The sequence below is a fragment of the Protobothrops mucrosquamatus genome, unplaced genomic scaffold, assembly GCF_001527695.2.
Source record: "Protobothrops mucrosquamatus isolate PMUCROS unplaced genomic scaffold, P.Mucros_1.0 scaffold1041, whole genome shotgun sequence".
NCBI lineage: Eukaryota > Metazoa > Chordata > Lepidosauria > Squamata > Viperidae > Protobothrops > Protobothrops mucrosquamatus.
The window spans coordinates 407,844-421,695 of NW_015387273.1; the positions used below are offsets into that span (position 1 = coordinate 407,844).

General features: G+C 42.6%; 1 protein-coding gene across 1 annotated transcript in view; it reads left to right on the plus strand.

Annotated features, from left to right (window-relative positions):
* Positions 1 to 3,908, plus strand: part of LSMEM1 (leucine rich single-pass membrane protein 1) — a 22,549-nt gene extending 18,641 nt beyond the window's left edge. The window contains exons 8-9 of the mRNA XM_015820014.2: positions 1,439 to 1,579; positions 2,838 to 3,908. Coding sequence (XP_015675500.2) covers positions 1,439 to 1,579; positions 2,838 to 3,139 — 443 coding nt within the window. The 3' untranslated portion in view covers positions 3,140 to 3,908. The remainder of the gene's footprint in view (positions 1 to 1,438; positions 1,580 to 2,837) is intronic.
* Positions 3,909 to 13,852: the final 9,944 nt, after the last annotated feature.

Below are 13,852 nucleotides of genomic sequence, written 5' to 3' on the forward strand. Positions count from 1 at the left end.
ATTCTCAGTCAAAGGAGAAAAATTGAGCAGTTATTGGAGAAATATAATATGAAAGATTGCAATACTGCTCCCACACCCATGAGTATGGATTTTTATAATAGTTTAAGTGTGGACAAAGGTGAAACCTGTGATCAAGAGATATATCACTCAGCAATAGGGAGTTTGTTATATCTATCACAGTGGTCCAGACCAGACATAGTTTGCGCAGTAAGCATTTTAAGTCGTTTTATGCTGCACCTACAAAGTTACATTGGATGGGTGTAAAGAGGGTTCTCAGATATTTAAAGGGAACCATAAATTTGGGTCTTCAAATACAGATTACTGAGGAATTGAAATTAAAGTATTATGTCGATAGTGACTATGCAAATGACATAAACACAAGGAAATCAAATTCTGGGATTATAATATTGTTTGGAGGGACTCTGATTGGATGGAAGTCCAGAAAACAAACAACTGTTGCTATTTTAACAGCGGAAGCAGAGTTTATTGCTTTATCTGAATTGTGTTCTGAAGTAACATGGTATGTACAGTTGTTGCAAGATTTAAATATTAATGTAAAAGAATCTGTAAAGGTATTTGAAGACAATGCTGCCTGTATAAAAATGGCAACTGGTGACAGGGTAAAGAACAGAAGTAAACATGTAGACATTAAGTATTGTAATGTCAGGGAAACTGTAAAAGGAAAATTGATTAGTTTACATCATTGTTCTTCTGAGGATAATTTGGCAGACATGATGACTAAACCATTGGGTGGTATTCACTATGGAAAATGTATTAAGTCAATAGGTCTGATGTCTCTTCCTGTCATGAAGGGAGGAGTGTTGGAATATTCATAAGCAGGAAGAGTCATGTGGTAACTCAGTCAGCCAATGAGAAGAAAGTGCTACTGAGTCTGTGCAAAGAGATATTGAGTTAGAAGCTGGGTTTCAGTTTCAGTCTCAGGTCTGTCTCTGCTGTAAGAAGTCTTCATTTGTGCTATGTTGCTGTAAAGAAGAATGTATGGTATTGTAAATAATTTTATATGAATATAAAGAGTTTATTTGAATCAGCTAAATGCAGTCAACTGTGAGAGCTTCTGATTTATTTTTTCACCAATAGAGAAATTAAAATTCTCTAACAAGGCTATTATGGTTAACCTATGACCATCTTTTTAAAGACACATTTTTTATCTGCAATAGTGGCAAACATTTTCTGTCTCTATGTATTTTACATAATTAATTGGGAAATAAACAAGTTCTTCTGGTGTAGAATTTTAATATTTATAAAATGTTACAAGATGTAATTTAGTTTATTTGGCTGATATTCTTGTAAAGGGAATAATTGGAGTAAGTTCAACAAATATGATTTATTTATTCCATGGAATTAGAACAATTTATAATATTTATTCTTAATGTTCATTATAAGATTTTATCTTAGAATTTAATTTTTTTTTTCATAGTGGTCTGCGAAGACAACATATATAGTAATGGGTGTCCAATAATGCAAAGGGGCATAAGATGTCAAAGCTGGTACTTTGTCACATTAATCATAATTTTAATTGTCAGCCTGGCACTTGTTTCCTTTGTAATAATCTTAATAGGTAAGTAAATACACCTTAATCTTTAGGATATTGATTGTAATGGATGACTAAGCTAGATGTTAATATCATGTTTTATGCTTATAGCATGTTCTCTTCATAAACAAAATATGAACAAATGAATGCGTATTGTATGCTGATTGTATGAAAGCCCTTTAACAGTGGTTGTATATTCAGGAGCTTTAGACCAACAGAAATTTAAAATCTTTTACTGACTCAGCATTGACTTGTTTTACAGTTGGAGTGATAGAATGGTGGTAATATACAATAACTTTATTAACCTTCCTTCTGGTAATATTTATTTATTTATTTATTTATTTATTTATTAAATTGTGTTTTTTTTAATCCTGATTTTCTACCACAACTTATTTAAAATGTTTAACAAAAAATATTCAAGCATTTACAATAATTTAAAACAATTTAAAAGACATGAAAGATTAGGAGCTTGTTAAACTTGCTTATCATTACATTTGAAAGCTATAATGAGCTATTGACCAAACATTGAACAGTAAAGAATTCTATAATGTGGGAAAATCCCAGTTCCATGTGGATGCTGGTTTGGTTTCAGGGAGAAGCAGTATTTCTCTAAAAGAGAGAAGCAGCAACCATAACTCTTTAACACATCTTAAGAAACGGGAACATTTATGATGAAGCTGATAGTCAATTTGGTTCTTTGATCCCAAGCTGCTTACAGCTTTCAGTCATATGAATTATCTTGAATTAAACCTAGAAAAAGATTCATATATAATTGAAATAAACATGGTGTGATGCTTCCTATTTTTCTAATTCCAACTAGAGTTCCAGCAGTTGGACTAATTTTGGACTAATTCCAGCTTATGAAGGGTCTTCGATGGCAGCCTTCAGCAAGAGTTTACAGTAAAGTAGCTGAGAAATTATAATGGTTTCTGAATTATATCAGCATATGTCTCGTGTTAATAACTAGATAAACTGATATTGAGTTGAGGAGCCAAACTGACTCAATCTATCCTTTATTTTTTACTATGGACTGATGGAAAGTAGTGAATGTTGCCCAACATTCTGTAGTTAGGATTTTGACTATCCTAAGTTAGCATGACTGCCACTGAACATACAGTATACTACCACAGAGCAACTTGTCATAAAACATTATATATTGCATTTCGATCACACTTAGACTGGTGTTTAAAATGGGTTATTGGTAACAATAATCATGGAGTTTGACATGGTAAGATTTGTTTAAACATAATCATTTCTTTCTCTTTGTTTCTTCTTTTTGTAACAGTACACACTGGAGAGAAGATGGATGAAGTTTCAAGAAAAATAATACTACAAAGGAGAAGTATTGATGATCTCAAGAAATTAAATGACATATTACAATACTTTAACCAGACAGAAACAATAGAGATTATAGGAAATTTCAGCACAGCATGCCAGCAATCGGGCCACACAAACAAGCAAAGCCCCATCTGTGGGATGCAGGCAGCACACAAAACCACGCCCCCTCCACGCAACCAGTTCCTGGTGCCTAAAAAGTTGGGGACCTCTGACTTAGATGGAGGAGATTACCACAAAAGATTCATATAAAGAAAGGAACTGTAAATAACTACAGAATCAGCTCAAGAATTTATATTTCATAACAGATTTATGGAAAGTCTTCCCATGTGTCCCAGCTACTCAGCCTTTTATTTCACATTATGCTCATTTGAAGCATTGAATGGCAATGAGTTCATTCTTGAAACAGCAATCTCACTTCTAATTCTAAAAAAAATCCAATTTGCAAATTGATGGAACATAATTATGGTTTCTTTGGTTTTCCACTGGTGTAATTTCCTTTTCAACCTACTATTCTTTTTTACACATTGCAGGATATAGGGTTGTTGTTTTTTTTGCCTGTTGCTGTAGCAGAATATTTAAATAGTGGGTTAAAGAAACAAGAAACACTTTTCCTCAGGATTTATGATAATTTATGAACTGGCTAAACCAGGGTTTTTGAAACTTTTTCAAGTTCTAGTAGTTTTTTTTTTTTTAAGAAAAGAAACAAGCTTTAACAGTAGAAATTGACAATGAAGTGAAAATGGCGTTAATTGTCACCTATCCACACCAAAAGGGCTGAGAAGGAGTTACTAACTGGAGAGACTCCTTAATTCTGTCTACCCAAAACTTCCCATTTATAGTTTGGGAGAAGGGAAAAGTGATTGGGGCAGGATGACTTTACAGAAAGCAGGGAAGATAACAAAATGGCTGAAGCATTTTCTCAGATAATAATAAAAAATAAATAATAAAGCTGATTTTTGCCCTCTCAAAAAATTGCTATTGATGTTCCTGATACTTTCATTCAACTGATCTTTTTTTTAAAAAAAACCACAAGAATCTAAAGAGCATCATATTTAACTTTCTTTGCATGAAGAATATTAAAAATATTGCTGTTATGTAAAGCTGTTTTTTTTTAAAAAAAATCATATTGGAAACAAAGACATGCTCCAAAACCTAACATGAGTTTGTCAAAAACAAATCATGCCAGACAAATCTTATTGCATTCTTTGACAAGGTGACAAAATTAGTGGACCAAAGGAATGCTGTGGATATAATTTACTTGGACTTCAGTAAGGCATTTGATAAAGTAGACCCCAACCTACTACTAGATAAGATAGAAAAATATGGGTTAGACAGCATTACCACCAGATGGATTCATAACTGGAGGGAAGTATGCAGCGGGGTATCCCAAGGCTCTGTTTTAGGCCCAGTATTCTTCAACATCTTTATCAATTATTTGGATAAGGGGATAGATGGGGAACTCATCAAATTTGCAGATGACACCAAGCTGGCAGGAATAGCCAACACTCCAGAAGATAGGCTTAAGATACAAAAGTAATCTGTGCTCTTCAGGCAGAAATTAGGTGTCCAGTTCAGCCCTTCTACTCTATTGAGCCTCTGCGCTATCAGCCCCCTCTACCACAAAGATCCTGCAGGAGAAGGGCCTTGTGGACAACCGTGGGATCTGGCAGGGTGAGAGCTGTGAACCATAAACACAAAGCTTTTGCTGTGTCCCTGCACAACAGATACAACGCCCTTGCTGACCTTAATATGGAAATTAAGGAGACAGGTAAAGGTATTTGTGATGATAACTCAAATAAGCAAGGGATCGTGGACCGAGATGAAGAACTTGTTTCTGACAGGGAGAAGTGCGAATCAGGTATTACATACCAGTCATGCAAGAACAGAAAGGCATCCAAAAAGAGAAGCCACCTTTTGGTTGGTGATTCAATTATAACGGATGTAAATTTAGGAAAGGACACAGAGGTTTCAAAAGAGGTGCTACTGCCAGTAGGGACAAGAAGCGTATTTCTAAAATAATTAAGAATACCAGCAAGGACTGTGATGTGGAGGCTATTGTACATCTTGGCACTAACGATCTGTCCCAAAAAGATGTGCTCTCTGTGCAGAATAATTTCCAGAGCTTGGGGCAGGAACTTAGCAAAATAGGCTGTAGGCTAACTTTTTCAGAGGTTTTACCAGTGTATAAAGAGCAAAATGAAAAAGGCCAGTGTATAGCACAATTCAATATGTGGCTAAAGGAGTGGTGTAAAGGGGAAGGCTTTGGATATATTAGTCATGATGTCAGTAGTTGGTCCCATGAAAAAATGTACAAAAGAGATGATTTGCAACCATCAAAGAAAGGGACTGAATTATTTGGCTATAAATTCACAGATTTTCTGGAGGAATATAAAAACTAAACAGCGGGGACAGTGAGTTAATCGATACAGAGCATCCCTGTCCCTGGCAATCTAAAAACAATAGGGCTATCAGTGCATGTAACATAGATATGTGTGTGGACAAAAATACCAACCTTGCTGTCAAGCAAAATCAAGCTTTTAATAACGAGTGCCACACAAAGTGCACTAACCAAATAGGTGGTAAGACCTATTAGGTGGTAAGACTCAGGCACCACACAGGTTATGTAGAAAGTAAGCACAGGGTCGGTCATAAAGGACTCAAATGTCTATACACCAATGCACAGAGTATGAACAGCAAACAGGGGGAACTAGAAATTCAGGTCAATGAGGTCAGATATGATATTGTTGCCATTACAGAAACATGGTGGGATGAAACCCACAAATGGAACACACAGCTAGAGGGATTTAAATTATTTAAAAGAAACAGATCAAATAAAAGAGGAGGTGGAGTTGCTCTCTATATAAGAAATAATTACATCTCCACAGAAACAGAGCACAACAATGATGAAAACTCTTGAATGCATTTGGGTCAATATAAAAGGGAGAAAAAATGACATTGCCATAGGTGTATACTATAGGCCACCCAACCAAACAGAGGAAATAGATGAAATTTTTGCTAGTCAGCTAACTAAGGTATGTAGGAAGCATATCACCATAGTAACGGGGGACTTTAATTACCCTGACATCAACTGGGAGACAAACTCTGCACCAAGTGGAAGATCAAACAGATTCCTGACAAACCTAGCAGACAACTTTGTGTCCCAAAAAGTAGAGAAGGGAACTAGGGGATTAGCCATTTTGGATCTAATTCTCACTAACAGAGATGAAATGATAAAAGGTGTTGAAGCCACAGGAACCTTGGGAGGTAGTGATCATGCAATATTGGAATTCAACATTATGGAAGCACAAGCAATAGAACATAGTCAAACTAGAGTCTTGGACTTCAAGAGAGCTAATTTCAATAAACTTAGAGAGGGCTTGGGAAGGATTCCATGGATGAGAATCCTCCCGGAGAAAACAACGCAAGAAGCTTGGGAAATTTTGAAAAGCAAGATAATAGAAGCCCAGTCTAGCTCAATACCAACAAAGAGGAAAAATAACAGCTCTCAAAAGAAACCAGCATGGCTGCATAAAGAACTCTCTGACAAATTGAAAGATAAAAAGGACAAGTATAGAAAGTGGAAAGAGGGGCACATAACTAAATCAGAATATCAACAAATAGCCCGAGCCTGCAAAGATGAAGTGAGGAAAGCCAAGGCTCAAAATGAACTAAGGCTTGCGACCAAAGTCAAAAATAACAAAAAAAGCTTCTTTCAACATGTAAAAAACAAGAAAAAAGTAAACGATTGGTCCATTAGTGGGTGAAAGTGGTAAGAAGGTGACTAGCAATAGGGAGAAAGCAGAACTATTTAACTTGTTTTTTGCATCTGTCTTTACACAAAGGGAAAAAACAGACCAACCTATTAAAAATAGTACCATAAAAAACAGTATAGAAACACAAGTTAAGATAGGCAAGAAAATGATAAGTGATCACCTGTCCAGCCTAGACGAGTTCAAATCACCAGGACCAGATGGATTACACCCCAAGGTTCTCAAGGAACTGGCAGATGTGATCTCAGAACCACTGAACTATATTTTTCAAAGATCTTGGAGCACTGGGGAACTACCAGAGGACTGGAAAAGAGCTGATGTAGTTCCCATCTTCAAAAAAGGGGAAAAAATGGATCCAGGAAATTACAGACCTATTAGCCTGACCTCAATACCTGGGAAGATTCTGGAAAAGATAATCAAACAATGAATCAGCGAACACCTAGAGGCAAACAAAGTCATTACTAAAAGCCAACACGGGTTTGTCAAACAAAGATCATGCCAGACAACCTTATTGCATTCTTTGACCAAGTGACAAAATTAGTGGATCAGAGGAATGCTGTGGATATAATTTACTTGGACTTCAGTAAGGCATTTGATAAAGTAGATCATAACCTACTACTCGATAAGATAGAAAAATGGGGTTTAGACAGCATCACCACCAGATGGATTCGTAGCTGGCTGACCAGCCGTACTCAGTGTGTGGTCCTCAATGGAACTGCATTTACATGGAGGGAAGTGCGTAGTAGGATATCCCAGGGCTCTGTTCTAGGCCCAGTGCTCTTCAACATCTTCATCAATGATTTGGACGAGGGGATAGATGGGGAACTCATCAAATTTGCAGATGACACCAAGCTGGCAGGAATAGCCAACACTCCAGAAGATAGGCTTAAGATACAGGAAGACCTGGACAGACTTGAACACTGGGCGCTATCTAACAAAATGAAATTAAGTGGTGAAAAAAGTAAGGTTCTACATTTAGGCAAGAAAAACCAAATGCACAGGTACAGTACAGGTGGTACCTTGCTCAATAGTAGTAACTGTGAGAGGGATCTTGGAGTCCTAGTGGGTCCTAGTGGACAATCACTTTTGGCAACTACAGTAGTGTGCTGTAGTTGCCAAAAAAGCTAACACAGTTCTAGGCTGCATTAACAGAGGTATAGAATCAAGACTATGTGAAGTGTTAATACCACTTTATAATGCCTTGGTAAGGCCACACTTGGAATATTGCATCTAGTTTTCGTCACCACAATGTAAAAAAGATGTTGAGACTCTAGAAAGAGTACAGAGAAGAGCAACAAAGATGATCAGGGACTGGAGGCTAAAACATATAAAGAACAGTTGCTGGAATTGGGTATGTCTAGTTTAATGAAAAGAAGGACTAGGGTGACATGATAGCAGTATTCCAATATCTCAGGAGTTGCCACAAAGAAGAGGGAGTCAAGCTATTCTCCAAAGCACCTAAGGGCAGGAAAAGAAGCAATGGATGGAAACTAATCAAGGGGAGTAGCAATTAAAATAATTAGTGGAACTTGCCTCCAGAAGTTGTGAATGCTCCAACACAGAAGTTTTTAAGAAGAGATTGGACAATTATTTGTCTGAAATGATATAGGGTTTCCTGCCAAAGCAGGGGGTTGGACTAGAAGACCTCCCAAGTCCTTCCAACTATTCTATTCTATTCTATTCTATTCTATTCTATTCTATTCTATTCTATTCTATTCTATTCCCACTCCACTCCACTCCACTCTACACTCTACTCTACTCTACTCTACTCTACTCTACTCTACTCTACTCTACTCTACTCTACTCTACTCTACTCTACTCTTAGCACCATACCACTGACCATCAGATAAGGTACAGTTATCTAATAGCCTGGGTCTCAGAAACTCAGCTTCTTTGCACTGCTTCTTTGCCAATTTGAATGACATATTATATTTCTTTCTCACATTTTCTGCCCTGAGCTTCTCTCTCAGTTCTGATGAGTATTTCCAGCATAAGAAGACTTTTTCTGGTAATTAGCTTCCACTAAAAAAAATAATTGCAGTAGACAGCAACCAACTCTACAAAAAGAGATCAATCAACCATAGTAGTAATATTTAATATATAAGTAGTCCTCAACTTACGATCATAACTGAACCCAAAATGTTTCTATGTGAAACATTTAAGTGTTTACCCATTTTACGACCTTTCTTGCCACAGTTGTTAAGTGAATCATTGTAGTTAAATTAGTCAAAGTGCTGTTAAGTGAATCTGGCTTCCCCATTGATTTGTCTTGTCAGAAGGTCGCAAAAGATGATCATGTGACCCTGGGACACTGCAATCATCATAAATATGAGTCAATTGCCAAGCATCTGAATTTTGATCACATGATCATGGAGATGCTATAATGGTTGTTAAGTGTGAATACTGGTCAGTGCCTTGGTAACTTTGAACGATCACTAAACAAACTGTTGTAAGTCAAGGACTATCTATATTAGTATCTACATGAAGTTCCCTAGTCCAGGGCTTTTCAACCTTTTCACCCATTGTATCACTTTTAGGATAAGGCAATATCCGAGTACCACCAGTTGCCCAGCAAGGTGTCAAAAACTTGACCAAAAGAAGGAAAAAATGATAAAGTACAGGTAGTCCTCGACTTACAATAATTCGCTTAGTGACTGTTCGAAGTTACAACGTCACTGAAAAAAGCAAATTATGACAATTTTTCACACTTAATGCTGTTGCAGCATCCTCAGGGTCAAGTGAAGTCAATGGCCAGGGGGGCATGGCCACCTCATCACTCAGATTGCGGGGTGCCTGTGAGGGGTGCGGGCAGGGATGTGGGGGGATCTGTGAGTCTCTGGTGGAGGGGGGTGGGACAGGCATGGGCACCTTTCTTTCCTCCCTCTCTCCCTCCCATTGTCCCTTCCTTCATTCTTTCCTTCCTTTCTTCCTTCCCTCCCTCTTTGTCCCTTCCTTCCCTCCCTCCCTCCCATTGTCCAGCGCTACGGGAGCGGGGAGGGCATAAAAGAGCCCGGAGGAGGCAATTGGAGTTTGGCCACCGCTGTTGCCACCGCCGCTGTTGCTGAGCCAGACGGCTGCACGATGGTGGCTGCTGCGGTTCCTGCCTGCTACTTCTCCTTGGCTGCTTCCTCTAAAAAGGAGCGGCGCTTGCGTTCGGTGCAGCCGGGAACCCAGCACAGCCGCTATTCTTCCACAGGGGGAGGAGAGCGCAGGCAGCGAAGTGCACAGGGGCAGGGAAAGAGCCGTGGCTGCTGGACTCCCTCTGGTGCGTTGCGCGCGGCGACAGCTGGAAAAAATCAGCGAGCGGGGAAGCAGCTCATTCATTGCTGCAGCTGCAGCCCAGAGCCACACACAGCCCTGGGCATTTCTTTTACAGGCACGGCAGAGCCTCAGCACCAGGCTGGACCCTGGGAGGCTTCTCAGTGCCAAGCCGAAATGCAGCTGCAGCTGCAGCAGCTCCAGCCCCTCCCCGGGTGCAAAGGGGTGCTTTTCGGGCTCCAGCCCCATCACTGCACTGACCTGTGGGCAAAAACGGGCCTTGCTCTCCAGATGAGAGTCGAGCCCAGTGACCGGATGGCAGCCATGAGAGCAGCGGGAAGAGCGGGCGGGGTCTTGCCGGGGAGGGCCGCCCCACGCCCTCTAACGATGGTCGAAGCGATGACGCGCAGCTGCCAATCCAGCTCTGCTCAGCTTGCCCATTCTTATTCCCCCCTCCCAAAAGGCGGTGCTGTAAACTTTACAGCTTTTTGCAAGCAAGTGAGATGAGCAGGAGCACGAGATCGGCGTTTCTGAGCACATGCCGATTCGCGCCCCTGCCCATCTCACTCGCTTGCCGGCGCCTACAATCTGCCCAGTCTCCCCTCTGCCTACTTTGCGCAGCTCCTCCTGGGGCCCCTGCACCCACCGTTAACCCTCCCACCACCATGCAGGGTAAGGTTGGCACCCCCGCCCAGATGCCCTCGCCTCCCCCAAGCATTTTTTTACTCACCTTCTTTCAGCTGCACTCCCTTTCTCCTTTTGTTTCTCTGCCTTTGTTTGCTTCTCTGCCTTCGTCACGTGTTTGTGGGTAAAAAAGAAACAAAATTCCATGAGACTTTCTAACTTCTCGCGAGAAGTTAGAAAGTCTCATGGAACTTTTTTTATTTTCACAAACACATGAAGGCTGACAAGGACAGGAGAAAGGGAATGCTGCTGAAAGCAGGTGAGTAAAAAACGCTTGGGGAGGTGAGGGCATCTGGGTGGGGGCAGGGGGGACCCAGGCAATGCGTCACGCAGCTCCAGCAGAATCTCTACTGAAGACTGCTTGAGGCTGCCTGGTACCCCCAAGGCCACTGCCAATCAGCTGGAGTGTGCGCTTTGATCCTGGGCTCTCAGTAGGACCCAGGCAACGTGCAGTTCCAGCTGACTTTGCCACAAGCCTGTGCGGCGCTGCTGCCGCTTCACCTCATCCACTTTTACACTTTTTTTTACATTTTTTTTCAAATCCCTGTAATCCACACAGAGATGAAGAGACCCATCTTTCTTCTCCTGGAACAATACTGGGGCTGCCACCTGGGGTCTAGCCGGCTGGATGAAACCCCGGGCCAGGTTTTTATCTATGAACTGGCGCAATTAATCTAACTCTCTGGGAGTCATGGAGTACAGTTTGGGCTTTGGAAGCTTGGCTCTGGGGACAATCTCAATGGCACAGTCTGTGGGTCGGTGAGGAGGGAGTTTGTCTGAGCCCCTTTCACTGAATACTTCACCCAAATCGTGGTATTTCTTAGGTATGTTTCTCAGCAACTCACTCATTGCAGGTTTCTTGGTTTGGCTCTCCTTTTTGTTTATAACGGGGCTTTCTGTTCCTTTGGGAACTTTAATCAACCATCCTGTCAGTTCACCTATGGGTTCCATTTTTTCAGCCACACCAGTCCTAGGAAAAGGGGCCATTCCATGCCAGGTGCCACTATAAAAGTTAAAGTCTCCGAGTGGCTCCCCATGATTAAGCCCAGGGGTTCAGTGGCAAAAGTGGCTGGGACACCCCCAGCAGTGGACCTGTCTGGCTGATAGAATGCAATTGGGTTCTTTAATCTCCTTAGGCAGATCCCCAGTTTTCCCAATAGGGTGGGGCTGATTAAGCATCTGGTGCACCCTGAGTCTAGCAGGGCCTTTAGGGCAACTTTCATCCCATGCCTGGGATTAATAGTTCTATGAGCATGGTTCTGGTGTGATTGGCCCACTTACCAGGGGGTCGTCATTTTAGTAGGATATTCCCAGCTCTTTCTCTGGTGGGGTCAGGGTTCCCCCTCCTGATTTTGGGGAGGGACGGAACTCTACGACCTCAGCGCTCTTCAGGGCTGTGTCCTTGGGGTGCTGGAAAGGCTTGGTCAGTTTTCTTCCCGATGGTTGATCTGCCTTCTTTGCGGGGGTTTTCAAGTGGCACTCCACAGCCCGGTGGCCTTCTTTGCCACATTTGAAGCAGGCAGTCAAACGCGGTGATGCTGTTAGGCATCTCGCTGCCTCCCTTTTTCCCTCTGGCGAGGATCGTCTCCACACTCTGCCTGAGCAGTGCTGGTTCCAGTCTTGGTTGATCTCCACTTCTTCGACCAAGATGCTCCAGTCATGAAGGCAGGCAGGGGCTCCCTGGGCAATGCAGGCATGGTACAGGTCGTCGTTAAGCCCATCTTTAAAACATCTCACTAGGATGTCTTCCAGCCAGTTGAGGTGGCAGGACAGGTCCCAAAATTCCTCTGTTTACTGCTACCGGGTAGAGACTTAATGTGGTTTCATGCTTTCCAATCTGCCACTGGGTCTTCAAACCGCCATCTCAGCACTGCCATAAAGCAGTTGACGTTCTGGAGCTCCGGTGCATTGGCATTGTGCAGGGTCACCATCCATCTGTCCCTGGCACCTTCCAGGGCTAAGGTGATGACCCTGACCATGGCTCCTTCACTGGGGAGCTCCTGCCCATATTCCTGCATGTACATGAGGATGTGGGCGAAGAAGGATCACAACTGTTGAGGGTCCCCATCAAACTTAACACCCAGAGGATGTGTCTTTCGCTCCGGTTGTGGGACTCCCCGTCCACCGGCTCCCTGGGCATTCACCCCAGCTGGAATGACCCAAAATGGTGTGGCCAGGGTGGTCGTTGCCCTTTCTGCAGAAATCTCAGTGTCTGTCGAGGTTCCTAGGGCGGGGGACATGCTTCCCTCGCAGGCGGGTTCCTCCACTTGTTCCTTGCTCTTTTCCCTGCAGTCACCAGCTTCTTGCCCCTTCAGGTTCTGCAAGGCTTCCACCATCAAGTGTATGGCGCATTTCAGGAACCAGTCAGCTTGGCTTGGCTCTTTGCCCACATCATCGTTGTAGAGTAGCTCCATCTCGCACTTCCAGCCCGGCTTCACTGCCATGGGTGAGAGTGACCCTCTGGGTCCTCCCTTCCCAGTCATTCTTTTCCCCCATGCCAATGGACCATCTTGGTCTCCATGGTGGCAGCTTCCTCTATCCACTCAGAGGGCTCTCCTCATGGCGGGTCTTTGTGGAGGTTTCCACCCAGCATTCAGCCTCCTTCTGTTCACTGCCATGGTGGGACATCGTGTGCCTGGTCCCCACAGTAGGGCTGTGATCCCTCCGGGTTGACCATTTTGCAGATCTTGCCTAATGTAAGGTCCTGTATTGGCTAATACTGCCAAGAAAGCAGAACTCTTAAAACTGGCATCATTTCAAAAGGAACTTATATTGCGAGGTAGTGAAAGCAGAGAAGCAAGGCAAGATCTGAATATTTCCCATGCGAACCATTATATTAAAACTCCAGCCTTCAAACCTCTCCCAAGTGCCCAGCTGCCCAATCCATTTCCAGCCAATACACAGATGTAAAGTTGTTATGGGAACTGGAAGGTGGAAGAGTGATAAAGTGCTGTTCCCAGGCATTGCATATTCTCCCCAGCAAAGTAGAGATAAGGCAGATGGCCCCAGGCACAGTCAGCTGACTCCAGCGGCATAGTCAGCTGACTCCATCGCTGACTATAGGGGGCGAAGTTCTGGCCCCCTCGGAGAGGGTGCGCAATCTGGGGGTCCTCCTGGATTCGCGGCTGACGCTGGAAGACCAGTTGTCGGCCGTGACCAGGGGGGCGTTTTATCAGGTACGCCTGATCCACCAGTTGCGGCCTTTTCTGGACTGAGACGCCCTGCGCACAGTCACTCATGCCCTCGTTAC